Here is a 19,260-nt window from a genome sequence, read left to right as displayed (position 1 = left end):
ATCTTACTCTAGCCTATTGCCTTCATTGTTTGCTTATCTCTTCACAGTTTCCTTCTCTGGTTCAATCCTCTAGTAGGATTGGTGTCACCCCAGTGTGGTAACACACTGTCACCCCCAGGCTTCCTGGTACACACTTCCACCTCCACCAGCCAGGCCACCTCTGCCTCTTTCACACCCAGCCAGCAAAACCAGAAGGCAGCACCATCAGCTGAATAAGCAGGAAAGGGAGATGACTCATTCTCGTGCCCAGACAGCAGACTCAGAAGGGAGTCCCTTCTCACCAGTGGTCACTCGTGGAGTTAGTTTCCCACCCAGCCAGCGGTCCTGCCAGAACCAGAAGGAGCTGTTGGGTGGCAGCATCACTCCAGCTCCATCAGTGGCCACAGGCATTGGGCAGCAGAGGTGCCCTGGCTGGTGGGGGGAGGGGGCAGACAGGGGTGGGTGAAACATATGGGATTGACCGCCTCACCGGGTGTTCACTCCCTCTAAAATGTCATCCAGTGCAGTTCACACCCACCTAATGATGCCCCGGTTTAATCTTGGCATAATAATCCATAAAACAACATCCACTTACCCTTTAAAATTTCATGTTATAAAGATACAGATTAATTTACCTTCAAAACAGTAGCTAAACGTTTGCATAAACACTAGAAAATATGTTGTATTTTCTGCAATCAAAAATTATTTTTGTATTACAGCAAGTGTATTTTGTAATCCCATTTATATCATTATATAAAAAAAATCTCAAAATATAAATAAAAGGAGACCATCATTATAGGATGTATATACCCACATTCTTCAGCTAAACTATTAATTTGTTAACTTGGACATCAATACTGCATCCACACCATTACTTTAGCTGCTGACACAGACATAGCAAGTAAAGCCAAACCATAAGATTAAGCTGTCCAAGCCCAGTGCTTTGTGGAAGCAATATTCCAATGTAAACTCTTGCAGAATATAAACTATTTTAGTAGTGCCTAGAATAGCAGAATAGAGGTTTTCATTGGCAATATGTGAGAATAGAGATGTAAAACAGCTATAGAGGAGAACAAAGTCCTAAATACCAATTCAAAAACATATTAATAAGAAACCAGTCAAATCTGCAACAAAATGTGCTAATATTTGGAATCCTAGCTAGCCATCCATGCATTTTATGCGTCTTTCCTCCATTCTATGGCCACCAAGGCCCCACGCCAGGCTGTTGGAGATAGTGACCCTCTAGAGTTTATTTTTTTCTGAAAAAATTATTCATATTTCTGCTGAGTTTGGGGTTTGCCTGAGGACCTTGACCCATACTTCTACTTTGACAGAATTAATCTACCAGTGACTGTTAACAAGCAGTTTGCAATGGAGCTAGGATTACACCTACATTGTAGAAATAATGCAGTTTGGCACCACTTTAACTACTATGACTCCATACTACAGAATCCTAGAATTTGTCGTTTTATGAGGCACCAGCACTCTTTGGCAGAGAAGTCTAAAACCTTGTAAAACTACAGATCACAGAGGCCCCATATAGACAGGCCAAAATAAAGCTGCTTCGAGCCACTTTGGAGGTATGCTGTTTAAATGATGCATGCATACTAAGAGTCCGGAAGTTGCGCCAAAGCTGCACTCCAGTCCTTAGGACTGGATTGTGGCTTTGGCATGGCTTCCAGACTCTTAGAACACATGCATCATTTAAACAGCATACCTCCAAAGTGACCCGAAGCAGCTTTATTTTGGCCTGTCTGTATGGGGCCAGAATTAACAGGAAAGAGCTGCAACACTGAAAATGGTGTCAAACTGAATTATTTCTATAGTGTAGATGCACCCTAGGGCTTGGACTGGCTAGTAGCCTAACATAAGAGAGATCATGATTCTCAGAGTCTGGTGTAGTCTGGAAGCAGACAAGTAGTGTGTTCAAGCCAGTGAAGAACTAAGAACAGAGTGCCTTATTAAACAGGGACTAAGCAAAAGGCATAATTTTTTATAGAAAAATGAAGTTTACCTATAGAACATGTATCAGAAGGTAAACTGGGAATGCAAGGACAAAATAGACTTGCTCCATAGTTGGTGCTGATTCTAATTAGCATTAGATGCTATTTAGAATTTGGAAAACATAACATTCCATCAGCAGATTTACATGGAGGTCCCACAGAGGTCCAGTAGGGCAATAGTAACCAAGCTAAGCAGCATTAAAAGATTATTTTAGAGCCTACTGTATTTTCTGGCGTATAAGACTACTTTTTAACCCAGGAAAATCTTCTCAAAAGTTGGAGGTCGTCTTATACGCTGGGTGTCATCTTATAGGGCAGGTGCTGAAACTTCTGAGCCAGACTGGAGAATCTATGGTCGCTGCATATGGTGGGAGGAGCTCAAAAACGGCTGCGGCCACATCCCCACCGTATGTGACGATCATATGAAAGCAGCTACTGCTCTGATAGTCTTGGAGACAGGAAGGTCTGGGCAGGCAGGGAGAGCTGACCAATCCAAGCAGGCTTTGTATACAGCAAGGTTTCCTGCTAAGTACCTACATATCATTTGAATTAAAATTACCATATTGAAATCAAATCTGATGTTTTTTTAATTTTTATTTGGTGTGCGTTGGAAGAGGGGTAGTCTTATACAGTGAATATATCCCAAACTCTATATTTTAACTGGAAAAGTTGGGGATCGTCTTATACGCCCAGTTGTCTTATACGCTGGAAAATACGGTAATTCATATATTTCTGTGGTCAACTGGTGGCCATTTAGATTGAAAAGATGGAGCTATTCCCAAAGCCATTCACGCAGAAATGTTGCATATGTTGCTGGCTGGTATTATGTTGGTTAATCACAAGTAAAACAGAACCATTCAATCAGTTGTTGAACAGTGAGTCAATACTTAGGTAAATCCAATTGTTTTTGTAGTTCTAGTCAGGGCTAAATAGGAGTACGCCATTGACTATGGAGATAATCACATTAGCTTTACTGCAGAGATAGACCCAGGATGTAACTTTCTTAAGGCTGATCTTATCGCATTCACTCATTACTGGGCAGTATGCAGCCCATATGCAACCTGTGCTTCTCTTGCAGCTTTTCAAGAACAGGCTGCATAGTGCCCAGGCAATGGGTGAATGTAATAAGATCTGCCCTAAGAAAGTTATATCCCAGGTCTATCCTGGCAGCGAAGCTAATGCGATAGTCTCCTATCTCTATGCACTACATCCATTAAAAGTACTAGGGCTGGCAGGTCCAGGAGGTCAGTACCACCAGCATGTTGATGATATCCAACTCTATCTCTCCTTTCCATTTAACTTCAAGCAAGCTATTTTTGTGTTAAACCAGTGCCTGTCAGTAAAATGTCTAGCCTCTCTTCCACACTGCAGAAATAAAGCAGTTTGATACCACTTTAACTGTCATGGCTCCATCCTGTATAATCCTGGGGTTTATAGTTTGGTGAGGTATTCAGTCTGGTCTGTCAGAGCTCTGGTGCCTCACCGAACTAGAAATCCCAGAATTCCATAGGACAGAGTCATTGTGATTAAAGTTGTCTCAAACTGCTTAATCTCTGCACTGTGAAATGCTGAGGGTGAACAAACTGAAGTTTCATGCAGACAAGACAGGTGATTCTGACCAGTCAAAAGGTAGATCAGGGAATACAGAGTCAGCCTGCTACAGTCCCTCTGAAATCTCAGATGTGTAGCTTGGGTGTACTGTTGAACTCAGATACAAGCCTGTATGCCAGGTTTTAGAAGTGATCAGGAGTGTAAACTAATCAACAAGCCGCATACTTTCTTGGGGATAGCAGATCTGGCTATGATGACACATGCATTAATCATCTCTCATTTCAGTTACAGTGCGCCCGTGTCATACGTGGATGTGCTATACGCGGACTTGAGCGTATGCACTCAAGCCGCAGGGAGCACGCAGGGCACAAGGGGCAATGCATCCCATTCAAATGAATGGGGCGCGTGCCCATGGCGCCCCGTGCGCTCCCACACCACCGTGCGCACAAGCCCCAATCAAATGAATAGGACTCAAGCATACACGGAATTAGCCTTACACTGGGGGTCCAGAATGGATCCCCCGCATAAGGCAAGGGTCCACTGTACTATAACACAGTCTTTGGGGGGCTACCTTTGGAAACTACAGTAGATGCCAGACTGCAGCCAGAGTGTTGTCTGAGGATGGTTACAGGGACCACATAGCTCCTCTTGCAACACATTTACTGGCTACTATTCCACTGCTGGGCAAAAATTAAAATCCTGGTCATGACCTATAAAGTCCTATCCTGACTGAGTACAGTTTAGCTTTAAAAAGCTTATCTCCTTATATGAGCCATCCTATGTTTTAAGATTTTTGAAGGAAAGCTTTCTCTCAGTCCCATCACAACCACAGGGACATTTGGTGGGGCACAGAAGAGGACTTTCTCAATGGCTGCTCCCACATAGTGAAATTCCCTCCCATGGCAGGCCTGTTATCTGTTCTCTTTTCACCAGCAGGCACAGATATTTTTATTTATTCAGCACTTTGCGTTTTAAGTGGTTGTGGCATAACAATCTTTTAATGGGGTGTGCTGTAATTTTATCTTTTTAAATGCATCTTAAACACTGTTAAATTAGATTTTAACAGGATTGCTTATGCAATTTTTAAATAAAAAACAATTTTATCAATATATATTTTAGTTGTACTTTCTTTTAATCTATGTTGCAAGCCACATCAGGTCCCATGCCGGTAGAAAGGCAGGATATAAATAAAGTAAATAACCCCCAACTGTAATAGCACAAATCACCAAGATAATGCCAGATGGTGTTCCAGCAGTTCCTATCATCTGCAACTGAGGCTTTTAATGCCAGAATCCCATCCAAGATTCAGTGTTGATCACATGGCTGTACACCTCGTTCTTAACTCGGAGGCAGCTTCACATTGGGAGTGGCATGAGTGGGTGCCATAGCAGGACATGTTGTAAACAGCTGCCCAGTGTTAGTCCAGAGGGCTCCAGATTTTATGGAAAGATCTAGAGCAAAAGGTGAGTATTTAAAATCCATTCTAGCATGGTATAACAGTGCTGAACATCATCAGGACATTTTGCACCAGTATTGGGGATTGGGCCCTGCATCATCTGGACTGACTGCCATGAGATTGGGGGGTGTTATTTGGCCCATGCAAACACACCTATGATCACTCTGTCTTGGTCTCTGAGGTGGAGTTCCTTTCATCCAAGATCTGTGTGAACCCTCAAGAACCCCTCCACCCAGTCCAGGGAACTGAGAGGTGAGGGCAGTTCGTGGGCTTGACCATTTATGGTGGGGGGGGGGAGTTCCAACTACCCCCTAAGAAGAAATTATGTAATGGGCAAATTATATCTTGGAATTATTTATTATACAAATGAAGAGTCTTTATTCTTCCACCTAAAAGTGGTTTGAATACTGAATGCATTTACCTTTCTGATTTTATATTTTTAGTATTTTTTTTCTGGGCTCTGTTTGGAAAGTAGGCACTGGATAGGCATACATTCTGTCAGTAATAATTTTGGCTCAGTAATAATTCTGGTTCTTTAGACACTAGGTAATTGGTTGTGGCATCTCTAACTGTGAATGAACAAGTGGCCTTTTCCATAGGCAACCAAGTTGAATGCTTTGACAGTAAAATAGTACATGGGGTTGCCTCTTATTCTAATGATACTTTTTTCAACTTCATTTATGTTCCTCAGTTCCTACTCAGCATCAAAGCTGGAATCATATCTAGTTTGAACTAGTCTCCATCCTCTGATCTCCGAAACCTACACAGAGCTAGTTTCTCCAAAAAGAAAATGGTACTCAGATACTACGCTGAGGAAAATTGTGATATTGCACAACTAAATGTAAAACCAAATATTCATATATTTGCATATGCAACCAGATGAACAGTGCAAAGTATGCATCAACACATGCCTGTACAATACACACATGTGTGCAAAGCACAACTTTCAGAAGTCAACTTCTGCTATGCTGAACTAAATGCAGATGCTGAACACTGGACAAAAATATTCAGGCACTTCTGTTGTAGACATTATGCACATGTATGATACCAACAGGATTCCAGCCTTTGCCTCATCAAGTCTTGATCATACCCAAACTACTCATGCCCAAGGTTTCTGAGCAAGGCCAGATGGATGGATGAAGTTTTTACCTAACGCCCGACTGCTATTATATATCTTTTTAAAAAATTTTGGTTCTACTTTTGAAATTGTATGCACTGTTGATATATTGTACTATGACTTGGATCATAGAGTTTTAACGATGTAAAACCGCTTTGATCGGAAGGAAAAGCGGTATACAAATAAAAGTTTTATATTTATTATTATTATTATTATTATTATTGTAATTGTAATTGTAATTGTAATTGTAGTCTATTAGGCAGAGTGGGGTAGTTGCATCAGGCAACAGATTCTGAGTATCACCCAAGGGCAGCAAATGGTAGGTTATCCCCTTTTGATCCAAGAGAGAACCAATTTAGGGGCTGAGCAGATGGGTCAGGAAAGCATGGGCCAAGCCCATGCTCTTCTAGACCCATTGCTCACCCGGTTTGGTCTGTGGGTTGTCACAGAGATGAGTGGGTGTTCACACACTCATCCCTTCAGCAACTGAGGGCCAGGACAGGTGCACACTCCTTATCTTGCTATGAGTCACCTTGAGAAGCTCCCTCCCGTCACCACATCTGACACAGAAATGGGGCACCAGACTGCACCCATGCATGTGGCCATGTTTCTGCATCAGACATGGCAATGGGAGTGATTCCCAGTCAAAGTGATGCGCTGCAAGGTAAGGGGTCCAGGGTGGGGGCATGTGAACATCCAGGTTTTGCCACAGTTTCCTGGAAACTCCATGAAAAACCAGGATTAATTACTAATGAAGATAAAAGAAGAAATTGCAAAGGCAGGCTTACTGTTGAACCTAAAGAAAACAAAAACATATATGGATGTGCGAGCTGGACAATCAAGAAAGAAGATAGGAGGAAAATCAACTCATTTGAGATATAGTGCTGGAGAAGAATGCTGAGGATTCCATGGACAGCCAAAAGGACAAATGAATGGGTCCTATAGCAGATAAAGCCAGAAGTATGCCTAGAAGCCCAGATAACAAGACTTAGACTGCCCAGATAACAAGACTTAAGACTGCCATATTTTAGACACATCATAAGAAGGCATGAATAGTTGGAAAAGACAATAATGTTAGGAACGGTGAATTAGAAAGAGAGGAAGGCAACAGGCTAGATGGATGGACTATGAATATGAGCTTGCAGGAGCTGGGCAGGGCAGTAGAGGACAGGAGGATCCGGAGATGTCTCATCGATAGGGTCGCCATAGGTCGAGATCAACGTGAAGACAGTTAACAACAAAAATTCTAATTTACCCTGGGGCCAGATCAGATCCTCTGGATCTGCATCAGGACAGGCAGGATTGGGCTTGATCCTGCCCATGGGCTTTTGGTTTACGTTGTCTGAAGTAGAAGATGTGATGGTAGAGGGAATCCAGGTCTTTGGCCCATGCACACAACCCCTTAGTCTGTTCCAGTTTAAAGAGAAAGAGGGAGAGAGATCTTGTGGCACTTTTAAAACTAACATCTATTTTAGCATAAACTTTCTGAATTATAATCCAGTTGCTCAAATGCATTGATGAAGTGCAATAATGAAACCTTATGTTTGTGTATACCTGCATAGTTGTGAAGATGGAATCAGAGTGAAATAGAATACAGAAAATGACAGTTATAATATGGTCATAAATTTAAAAAGCTGTTTTAGCAAAAATATCCTGGCATCTCTAAGCCAATTGACAGATCTGTAAATTATTGTTTCTAAAATACCAAAACGATATATTCTGATTTCAGGAAAGTTGAGTCTGCTAAAGGCAGAATACTTTATTTAAGAATAAGTAGAAAACATTGGTTATACATTTGTGTTTGTGTATAATCATGCACTTCGTGGTTAAAACACATTTAATTGGTTATTATTAGATTTTACTACAACAGATGGGGACAGGTGCTGGTGAGATTTTCTATTTAATGTGCCAAAAAAAAACCTTGGCTGGATTTGGATACTGTACACATTGATATAGGTCAGTGTGCACACAATACATGTGTATTCATTTACTGATCCACCTCTAACAGCAAAATGTATTTTGCCAGATATGTTTGCAGCCACTATTCAAACATTCCCTGTATCCCAGTAGCTTCCACCATATGGAATATAGGGAGAGTAATTTCAGGAACATGGAGGGATGGATTTAATATGTGTGTATTTAGTTTACCTTTAATCTACTAAATCTACTAAAAAGTAGTTGATGTGCCCTCTCATTTTGAATGCAGTACTTCTATGTCTCTGAAAGGCTCCAAGTTTAACAGTGCTGTCACCTTTCCCCTCTGTTTTTACCTAACTGAAGGACTGCAGCCATCTCTCAGTATTAGTAGAGGAATTTTTTGGCTTATTATATTATTTATGCAGAGCCAGATTGTGCAGTAATTATGCCTACACTATAATCACTGTATCATTTGCACATGTTAGGTACAAGGGGAAAAAGTTTCTTTCTAGGCTTAAATACTCTGAAAAGTCTGCAGTAAGTGGAAATGACTGTGCTCTCTCCTATTAGTCTCAGGGTTATTTATACCTCTGCGGATTAGCATGGTACAGTGCAATTAGGCTTTAGAGGTACCATGCAAATCAAAAAGTTTCAAGAGCTCTTAGGAACAATTAACCCCTAACACATTAGCAACTTCTCTCTGTGAAGCTTTTTTTTCACTCGTTATGTTCCAGGAAAGTGCAATTCCAACAAACAGTTAAGACAGAAGGAGCTTTTCATCAGTTTCTCATCATTCAGGATACCCAGTTTATCCTTAAAAGGTTGTGACCTTTAAAGCCCTATGCAGCTCTGGTCCATACTATCAGAAATATCATATCTTCCCATTTTAGCCTATGCACTTTAAGATCTTCAGGGCAGAGCTTTCTCTTGGTCACACAACCACCAAAGGCACATTTGGTGGAGTGGCAGCACAGAGATTTAAAAGTGGCTCCTCTCAGGTTATGGAAATCCCTCCCATGAGAGGTTCTGTTGGCCAACAATCAAGTAGCCTTGTATTTAAGCATGTGTTTGGCAGAAGGGTCTTTAGGTGAGGTGTGTTTTGCTTTTATCTAATTTACTGTAATTTAAATGTGTTTTCAACTGTTTTAACTTTATGTTTTAATAGAATTGTTTGTTCCATTTATTTTTTAACCTTTGTATCCAAGCGGTTTTTAGCTGTACTTTGTTTTAATTTGTTGTAAGTCACCTTGGGTCTGTGTTGGGGAAGGTGTGGGATATAAATTAAGTAAATCAATAAAATGAATTGATTAATTAATTAATTAATTAATTAAAACTCTCTGTGATTGTGATAATGTGCATTTATGATAATGAGCATTTATAATCCAGTATAAATTTGTTATACTCAGAGGTGGCCCTCAAGACAGAAAGGTTTACCAGCTACACATAGCACAGTTTACATGCATTTTTTTGAAAAAGTTGTTTTGACTGAAGACACAAACCAAAAGAAAGTTCAATGATCTGTCCAACACAAATATGTCCAAAAAGAAATGAAATTCCATTAAAGTTCTTCTGTAAGAAGATATCCTCTGTTCAAGAACATGTTTCACAGATTCAAGGACCAGGTCTGGCTCTTACCTTGAGGATGAGTGAAGCAACTAACTCTAGTGACAGATGTTTAGGCACAATGGAAGCAGCTCCCTCCTCTATTGAAGAATAGAGCTGTGTGCCATACAACAACTCACATTCTGTTGTAGCACCTTTGAGACTAGCTGAAAGAAAGAACTTGGTAGCATGAGCTTCCATAGATGTGAGCCTACTTCCTCATTTGCATGCATAAACCTGAGGAAGTAGGTTCTACTAAACCTCATGCTACCAGCTTCTTTATTTCAATCAGTCTCAAAGATACTACAAGACCTCTTTGCTTACTGATTTTCCAGACTAACATGGCCACGTCTTTGAACTCAGGCTTTCTGTTGGGGAGATACACATTCTTTAAAGTTGCACTGTGCATGCAGTTTAAATTATTCATCATAATGCAACAGATTATTCTGCCAAAACTATTGTTTCTTTTTCAAACGATTCCCTTGAGACCACCAAACTCATACTTTAAATGCTGGAACAAGTTAGTGGACTACCTAATTTTTAATGGGAAATGCCCACGCTTCTCAAAAGTGATCAAGCATTCTAAAACTGGATGTGTAGGGTTGTCATTTCCAAAACTTGATCTTTACTTTAAATAATAATAATAATAATAAACGTTTTATTTGTATACCGCCCTTCCATAAGATCAGGGCGGTTTACAGCATTTAAAAATACACAAAATTCCATTAAAAACCATATCAAAGATTACATATACAACATAAAGCAGAAAACAAAACAAAAACAACAACAAATGCCCCCGGGTTAGCCAAACCATTGCCTGTGCGGTTTGTGCGGCGGGGGGGCCTATAGGGACTTAATCGGGGAATGCAATTTGAAACAGGTAGGTCTTCAGCTCCCGCTTGAATTGGGCCAGGGAGGTAACTGAGCAGAGCTCTATGGGCAGCGTATTCCAAAGGGCCAGGGCGGCGATGGAAAAAGACCTCCTAGAGGTGGAGGATAACCTCGCCCCGGGAACCCTAAGGAGTTGCTGCCCAGATGTTCTGAGGGTGCGAGGCGGAATGTACGGGGAGAGGCGGTCCTTCAGGTATCCTGGGCCCAAGCCATTTAGGACTTTATAGGTCATCACCAGCACCTTGTATTGCGCCCGGAAGCGAATGGGCAGCCAATGGAGGTTTTTTAAAACCGGTGTTATATGGCTGGCTTTGAAGCTTCTCAGCTAAATCAGATCTCCCAGTTGATTAGCAGAAATAGTCTGACCAATTGGGTAAACATTGAAGTTAACACTGCATCCCCTGCTACCTTTGATCAGTTTTTTTCTGAATCTATATATAAATTCACTAAAATTTGTAATAATCCTTTTTTTGCTGACCGCCTTGGTTTTGTGGAAGAAATGGAGGCATCTCTTGGCTCCCTACCCTTACCCTTTATGGCCTTTTCTTACTCACTTTATGGCACCCAGTCATTGGCATGTGCTGTAAATTGTAGCTAGTCTGTATGGGGTTTAACATAGTGTTGATGCAATTTCAGCCCATGAAAGTGGCTAGGCAAGCAAGGAGCAACACCAAGTGGATTTTCAAATATGTTCACAGCAATGAAATAGTGGGACCACTGCTAAGCATGGATGGTCAAATGCTAATGGATCACAATGAAAAGACAGATCTGCTCAAAATCTATTTTGCTTCAGTTTCCCTCCCAAAAAGAGGTCTGTGTGCTTCCATGCATCTGCAGAGACCTTGGTAAGGAATCTGGGCTGCAAATCAAGATTGATAAAGAGTTAGCCAGGAATCACCTAGGCCTCAAACTGATTGGACAAAATGGCCAGTGTTGGGCCATATTGGGAGCATGGAGTTTAGACAAAAAGGAATGGACAGAAACTGCTCCTTTCCTGGTTCAAAACCAGGGCAGCAGCCCAGATCAGGGCCTGATGCATGCGGATGCTGTGGCCCTGGCATGAACAGCGCCAGGACAGCCCCATCATGGTTTTTGTTTAGCCTGTCTGCCTGAGGCCCTAGTTAGCCTAAAGAAATTCAAATCTGCAGTGCCAGATGAACTGCATCCCAGGGTACTAAAGAAACTTGCTGGCACCACTTATCATTATTTCTGAGAAATCTCAGAGAATATATGAGATGCCAGAGGACTGGAAAGGAGTAAACATTGTCCCCCTCTTCAAAAAAGAAAATCCAAGAAATTACAGGCTAGGTAGCCTGAGCTCAATAGCATGAAAAATATTAGAGGAGATTATACAGAAGTCCATCTGCAAGTATCTTGATGGCAATGCAGTGATTAGTAGGAGAAAGCATGGGTCCTACTAATCTCATAACTTTTTTGATCTGGTCACTAGTTTAGTAGATGGCGGGACTGCTATGAATGTTATTTATCTGGATTTCAGCAAAGCATTTGATGAAGTTTCCCCATGGTATTTTGCTTAGAAAACTAACTAAATATGGAATAGAGAGAGAGACCACTAGTTGGATCCATAATTGGTTGGAAAATCATGCTCAGAGAGTTGTCATCAGTGGCTGTGCTTCAGATTGGAAAGATGTCTCAAGTGAAGTATTATAGGATTCTGTCCTGGAGCAGATGCACGGCAATATTTTTATCAATGATTTAGAAAATAGGGTGGAGGGAATCCTCATGAGATTTGCAGATGATACAAAACTGGGAGGGGTGGCTAACACATTTGAATACAGGAACAAAATTCAAAAGGACCTAAATAAACTAGAAAACTGGTCTGTAATTAATAAACTGAAATTCAGCAGAGGGAAATGCAAAATTCTACATGTAGGCCACAAAAATGCAAATGTGCATATATAGGATAGAGAATACTCAGTATTGTTAATCATAAGTTGAACATGAGCATGTGGTGCTGAAATAAAGAAGGCAAATGCTATTGTAGCCTGCATTAATAGAAGCATTGTGTCCCAGTCAAGGGAAGTAAAAGTCCCCCTATATTCTGCACTGGACAGGCTTCATCTGGAGTACTGTGTTCATTTCTGGACACCTCATTTTAAGAAGGACATAGACAAAGTGGAACAAGTTAAGAGAAAGACAATGAGGATGATAAGAGGTATGGAGAACAAAACTTATGGACAGTTAAAGGAATCTGGCATATTTAGCATGGTGAAGAGAATATTCAGGGGTGATTAGATTGCACTCTTTAAATACCAAAAGAGCTGCCATGAAGAGGAGAATACAAGCTTATTCTCTGCTGCCTCAGTTGTTATTACTACCCTCAAGTCAGAGGTAGAATGAGTCTAATTGACAGTGAGAGTCATTTGACAGTGGAAACAATTGCCTAGAGAGGTGCTGGGGTCTCCTCTGGATGTCTTCAAAAAGACGCTGGACTGCTAACTACTGGGGATGCTCTAGATGGAGATCCTGTATTGAGCTAGGGGTTAGACTTGATGTGATGGCCCATAGGATCCCTTCCAACTATGGTTCTATGATTATGTGTTGATATTTATGCCACACTAAAGGGATGTTGTATTGCAACCATACTGTTCTGCACCCTCTAAATCAGCCTGCTGCCTTCCAAGGCATTATATACTGGTGAACATTGTCCCTAGCAATGTCAAAGTATTGTTTGTTTGCCACACCAGGCCAGAAAGCTGAAAGGAAAGGGACACCAATTTTCCTTTTGCCTCAAGCAGTAAAATGTTTCAGACTGTCCCTGGTAAAGGAGGTGAGAAGATTGTTTCATTTCTTCCCTTTTCTAACATTTCCAGAAACCCACACCAGCATTTCATGCAAGACACAGCAAACCACTGCCCAAGAGATACTATGTGGTCTATAATCCTCTTACCTCCAGAGTGAGCTTTCAGTTACACTTCCCAAGTTGAAGTCATGCAGCTTTGTAAGAATGAGAATCACCTGAGAAAAGAAGAGAGGGAGGGAGGGGAAATAAAATAAAGAGTCTTGCTTTAGCTTTCTGAAACTCTCTCTTTCTCTCTGTACACACACACATACATATATCTGAAATCACCCAAAGAAGAATTCAGCGCTTATCTATTCACATTAGGGTATTATAGGATCAAGTCAGGAGCAGAGAGAAGGGTAAGAAGAGAGAATCAATTGCTTAATGTATTCTCATACCTAGTAATATTTTATTTCAGATTCAAAATATTTTAGGAAATAAAATGAAATATACCACCAGGATTAACCTTGTACGCTTTTTCACTTCCTTACATCTACATCTGGGCTTACTCCACTAAGAATGTAAGCCTATTCTTATTTTAGTTGGTAAGCCCAGCTGTATTCAGGACTTACAAGAAAATGTGTATGCCATTGCAGCTTAAATAAAAGAACAAGAGACCATTCTGCTGATCGATGCATTTGGCAAAAAGCTGGCTGTAGCCAAACTGGCAAGAGTCTGGCTTTTCCCATGCTGAACCTGGCAAGACCCCAGACTTTGCTGATATAACATACATAGGTGTGGTGCTTAGTGTTTATAGAATCATACATATAATGCACAGGCTTATACCAGGACTTAGAGTAAATGAATGAATGAATTCAATGAAGCTGCACTGAAGAGTTAATGGCAAGGTATGACTATTAAAATTTACCTAATTCAGTACTCCAACTGGTTATACTGGCTGTCACCCAGGCAAGTAAATACCATCACCAGACCAACCTTTTAGAATGGGGTGGGACATGTAGATCCCACAGTCTGCATGTGGCCTTTTGGGGGGAATCCTGTGTGATCTTTAGGATGCCCAAAATGCCCACAAAAAGAGTTTGATTGGAAAACACTTAGAAAATATTCATTTGGGTCAGATTAGGCCATTCCAAGATGTTTCAGGATCCTTAATATTCTTTAAAATAGTGGTATGCAAAGGGATCTTGTAGCACCTTTGAGATCATATGAAAGACGCTGTAGCATAAGCCTTGGTCTATCTTCAGATGCTTGTAGTGAACTGAGGTGAAAAGTCACCAACATTCACTTCTAATCTGACAAAGGAGCCCTGTGAACCACCAGAGAAATCCAAATAATGGCATGCAACTCTCTAGCTTCTGATGCATGTCCATCCTTGTCTTAGAAGGTCATGAGAGAATGAAAGATAAGTCTTCTGTGTATGTCTCACTCTCTCAGCTGAGAAGGTCAGCAGTCTATTAAAGTAGGGGGCCATCTGCCCCAGTGGGTGGCCAATAAGTATATTTTAGGGATGAGGCTTCTCTGGGTGTGGAGTGGGGCAAACTAGGCTCCAGGGGCTGGAGGTCTCTCTCCTTGTTTTATATCTCTCAGTAGAGACAACCATAATGGATTTTTGCATGGGACTTCTTTTCCTCAATTGTAACTGACCATTAGGGCAATAGGAAAATGTCTAGAAAATGTCTGAGTTGGCCTGCACTGTTATCTCTTTTTACATCCATTATCACCTGAAAGGTTTACTAGCACCAGGACTGATACAATTTCCCTCATTATGTGTTCAAAATTGCTAAAGTGTAAGCCTAAAGTACTGACCTGGCCTTTAGCAAAAAAAATATTGTGGGTACACCCAAGTTATCAAAGAATAATTCTGCCCTCCTGCTTGGAGGTGACTTGGCAGTGTAATGAAAAAAGAAAGAGAGGCGATAAACCATCCCTATGGACCTCGACTTCATGCAAGGTTCTGGCAAATAGCAAGATTGCCTCAGGCATTTGTGATGTACAATATAGCCCAAATGTACAATGTATCACCCATATAAATTATACACTTGTAAGATGAGCAGACAAGCTCAAACTGCAATCTTAAACAGCAGAAGTTCCATTAGCCCCCCCCCCCCCCCCGGCCACCCAAAATCCTTGTTTTCTAGAAAAAAAATCTGGATGTGCAAGATCCAAACCCCTCAGATGAATAGAAATAAAGTCATCCCACTCCTAACATCATCTTTTGTGATATAACTCAGGAAGAAAATGCTACACTAGAAACAGCAATTTCACTTTTATTTTATTTTCCTTGCTGGCTCAGGCAAGATAGGCTAGAGATGTAGTGAATATTTGCAAATTTTCTCAACTTCAACAAGAAAGGTTGCTGTGGCATGTAAAACAAAAATGTCAACTGTGATGACAGCTGATCCATAAGCAAGAGCAGAGAGACCAGAGTGAGTTTTTCCCCCTTCTCTCTCTCTCTTGTCAGCAGTAGCACTTGCACAAAAGGCCCTTTTTTCAAAAAAATATTGTTCCATACGTGCACGTGCACACATACATATTTATTCATACACATACACACATACCCACACAATTCATACTACTTCCCTCACTATGTGTTCAAAATTGCTAAACTGTAAGCCTGAAGTAATAACCTGGCCTTTAGCAAAAAGATATTGTAGATACTCAAGTTATCAAAGAACAGTTCTACCTGCTTGCTTGGAGGTGACTTGAAAATGCAATGAAAAAAGAGAGATGACAAACCATCCCTTTGGATGGTCTCTGGCAAAAGATCACAATTGACATTCCAACCCTTATAGAGATAATGCCACATGGACTCCATGTGGAGAATCTTTAAGCTGCAAATACCTAAGATCTCAGCTGTACAGGAGCCCCAGTATAATAGGTCTACTGTACTGGTGTACCCTCTGTCTGTTCCAGTTTGGCATGGACAGTCTAATACTCTGTTGTTCCACCTTTTCAGCTGTTTTTTTTCCCTTAATGCCCCATGTTCTCCCACTCTCCACCTTGAATTGCTGCAAACTGAGTTGAAAGTTTTAAAAAAATGCAGTTTGCACTCATTTAACTCAGCAGTGGGGAGAGAAGAGAAAGGAGAGGAAGCTTATCCTTTCAAGTAGGCTCAGGCCAAAGTAAACTGCTTCAGCCTCTCCTAGCTTGTGTGTTCTTCCTCATTAACAACTTCTGTCCTCTTGAACACAGTCTGATGTTGCTTGGCCACACATGTCCTGGTTTTCATTTGTGAAATTTTGGAAGGTATGGAATGAGCTATGAGACACTCCCCCAATTTCTACTTAATTTGCATCCTGTTTTTATTAAATGAAACTTTGCCTATTTGTAAGAGATAATTAGGATGAATTCCATTTTCTAATGGATGATGATGAATTGCAGCACTGCCAATTATTGTCACTTTGGATTTATGTTGATTGCTGTGGTAGCCCCACCTAAAGAAAAACAGCCTCAAAAAAAGAGAAATGCTTTCTACACTCTTCCTAGTCAGGTCTCTTGCAGAGCTGGGTGTGGGGATTTTCGGGTGTGACTGAAAGTAACTTCCAGATTTTAAAAATAGCCTATGAGTATCTCCATAAAGGTCCATAAAGGTCTCTGGGTAGGAGGGACTGGCCAATTTTTGGTGAATGTCTAAAAACTGGGGCATGAAGCACAAAGGACACGTCTGATCTTCTAAACTTCCAAACGGGCTACTGCCCTTGAAAGCTTCCCAGCTCTGATGTAAAAACTGGGCATCCTAACTATATGACTAGAAGTATTATTTAAGAGACAGCATGGTATAGTGGTTTGGGTCCTGGACTAGAACCTGGGAACAAAGGTTCAAATCCTTGTCAGACATGGAAATCTACTAGGTGACCTTAGGCGAGTTTCTCAACTTCTTGGGCTCACACTTTGTCAGCCACAGCCATTGCAAATCCTGCTCTTTACAAATCTTGCCAAGAAAACTTCATTATAGGTTTGCCTTACAGTCATCATGAATCGGAAAAGACTTGAAAGCACACAGCAAAAACAATCTGTTTATTTACAGGTTGCACAGTAAATATCTAATCATATTACAACACCCCAAATCAACTAATTAAGGTGGCTGCCTTATTTTGCCCAGTTGGCCCTGTCAGATGATTGGCCCTGTCAAATAGAAAGGAATTTTGATGTTTTCAAGATTCTCACCATAATTAAAGAAATATAAGTTAACATTCATTTATGTGCACCGAAGATTCAACCTTTAGAATCATTGTCTGTTTGAATCCCCCTTGCCATAAATGGCTACGACTTTTACCTTAGAATACTGGAACTGAAAGAACTTTTACATTGTCCTACAAGTATGTTCTACTTAGGAAATTATCACACTCAGATGGGATAGGGATGGGATCGCTCTCCCGTCCTTATCCCATCCATAGGGGGGATTGCACAAAAGCTTTTCATATTGTAGTGTTGATCTTGACATTATCCTGTCATTGAAGCGGCATTGCATTAACGCAAACTCCCATTAATGCAAAATGCCAGGGCAATGCCACTTCAATGATGAGACAATGACAGGATCATCATGACATCATTTGAAAGGCTTTCACATGATCACTGTCACTTGTGCTTTCTGGACAGGACAATGGATAAGCACAACATCAGCTGAAAGTCCTTCCTGCAATTGCACTGGAAGGATGAAACACGGACGAGACAATGACGTCCCATCCTCTATGTGATGATCTCCTTAGTTTTGCCCTCAAACGTTCTGTCTTTGGCATACTCTGCAGACTGCCTGCATCTGCACTAACTATACTGGATCCCTAACAAGGATCTGGCTATGCAACAAATATAGCTTGACATTCCCTTCCTGATTTAAAAGTGTATCTGCATTTGCACAGTTATACAAATCTGTTATGACTTGTACTCTCATAGCTCCATCCTAAAGAAAACTACCAATTGTAGTTTAAAGAAGCACTTAGAATTCTGTGATATGAAGCTCTAATCCAATCCCATGAACTAAAGGTACCCTGAGAAAAGGGAAGGTGAATTAAATTAGAGACCGTACTTTGCAGGGTACACTTAAGATGTGTATATTTTAACCTGGAATTTTAGCTTTGAGTGTTCTTTTTATCCACTTCCAGTGGACTTTCTATGATAAAACCTTGCTGTGGGTTTATATAATATCTTCTATTTACCTTCTTTCTGTATGGACTCTAATGTCCTCCCCCTTTCTTCAGAGACAGTATGAGGAATGAAAAGTTAATTCTGTCTTGCTCGCTCACTCACTCTGTCTTGATCCCCCTGAAATTCTCACCTCTCTCTCCATCTCCAAATTTGTGGTTGGTAGCTGCCTCACTGCTTATCCTTCTCGCTTCTCCTATCTCTGGGATAGCCTTTTATAATTAAACATCAATTTGTCATCTTTCATACTTTTCCCCTCTACAGATCAATTTCTGTAAAATCTCTGCTTTCATCTCTGCTGCTCCCCAAGTATCTTATGAGGAAACATGGCTATCTTGGCTAAATAAACTAAAGAGGCTCATACTGTGCTCCTTTGTGTTTAAAAAAATGTGCTTTTTTCTGAAGCAGCAGTAGTAGACAGATAGCAGCATATCCTTTGACAGGATAGATCTGGGGTCACACTCAACTTGGTTCCCTTCATAATTTCAGTCCACTCATATAGGGCTTATTTTTCAGAGACATAATAGGGTAACACATACACAGCATCTTTTGCTCATACTCTCAGTCTCTCCATCAGTCTCCTACTCTTTCTGTATAATATTGCATCTTTTCAAAATCCAGTTTTCTGCAGAGTGACTAAAGGACCATTTTTCCCCTGTACAATCTGCTAGCTGTTAACCTCCCTTTGAACTACTTGTGCTCTTTGTGCTGCTTTCGTAGGCTTTTTGTGATGGAAAAGTGAAACCCTTTCTGGTTAAACTTCAATGTCTTAGCTGTCTATTAATTAAAACCAACAGTAACATTGCTACAAGAGCAGGCCCATAGCTCTCCTTCCAGG

The 19,260-nt window shown here is 40.8% G+C and overlaps 1 protein-coding gene across 1 annotated transcript in view; it reads right to left on the bottom strand.

Moving 5' to 3' along the window:
- SORCS3 (sortilin related VPS10 domain containing receptor 3) overlaps positions 1-19,260 on the bottom strand; it is a 654,782-nt gene that overhangs the window by 412,161 nt on the left and 223,361 nt on the right. Inside the window, exon 2 of the mRNA XM_089508329.1 lies at positions 13,428-13,495. Coding sequence (XP_089364455.1) covers positions 13,428-13,495 — 68 coding nt within the window. The remainder of the gene's footprint in view (positions 1-13,427; positions 13,496-19,260) is intronic.

The sequence above is a fragment of the Sceloporus occidentalis genome, unplaced genomic scaffold (assembly GCF_023333645.1).
Source record: "Sceloporus occidentalis isolate IW3139 unplaced genomic scaffold, rSceOcc1.0.p SCAF_2, whole genome shotgun sequence".
NCBI lineage: Eukaryota > Metazoa > Chordata > Lepidosauria > Squamata > Phrynosomatidae > Sceloporus > Sceloporus occidentalis.
This window is presented reverse-complemented; position numbering and strand designations above follow the sequence as displayed.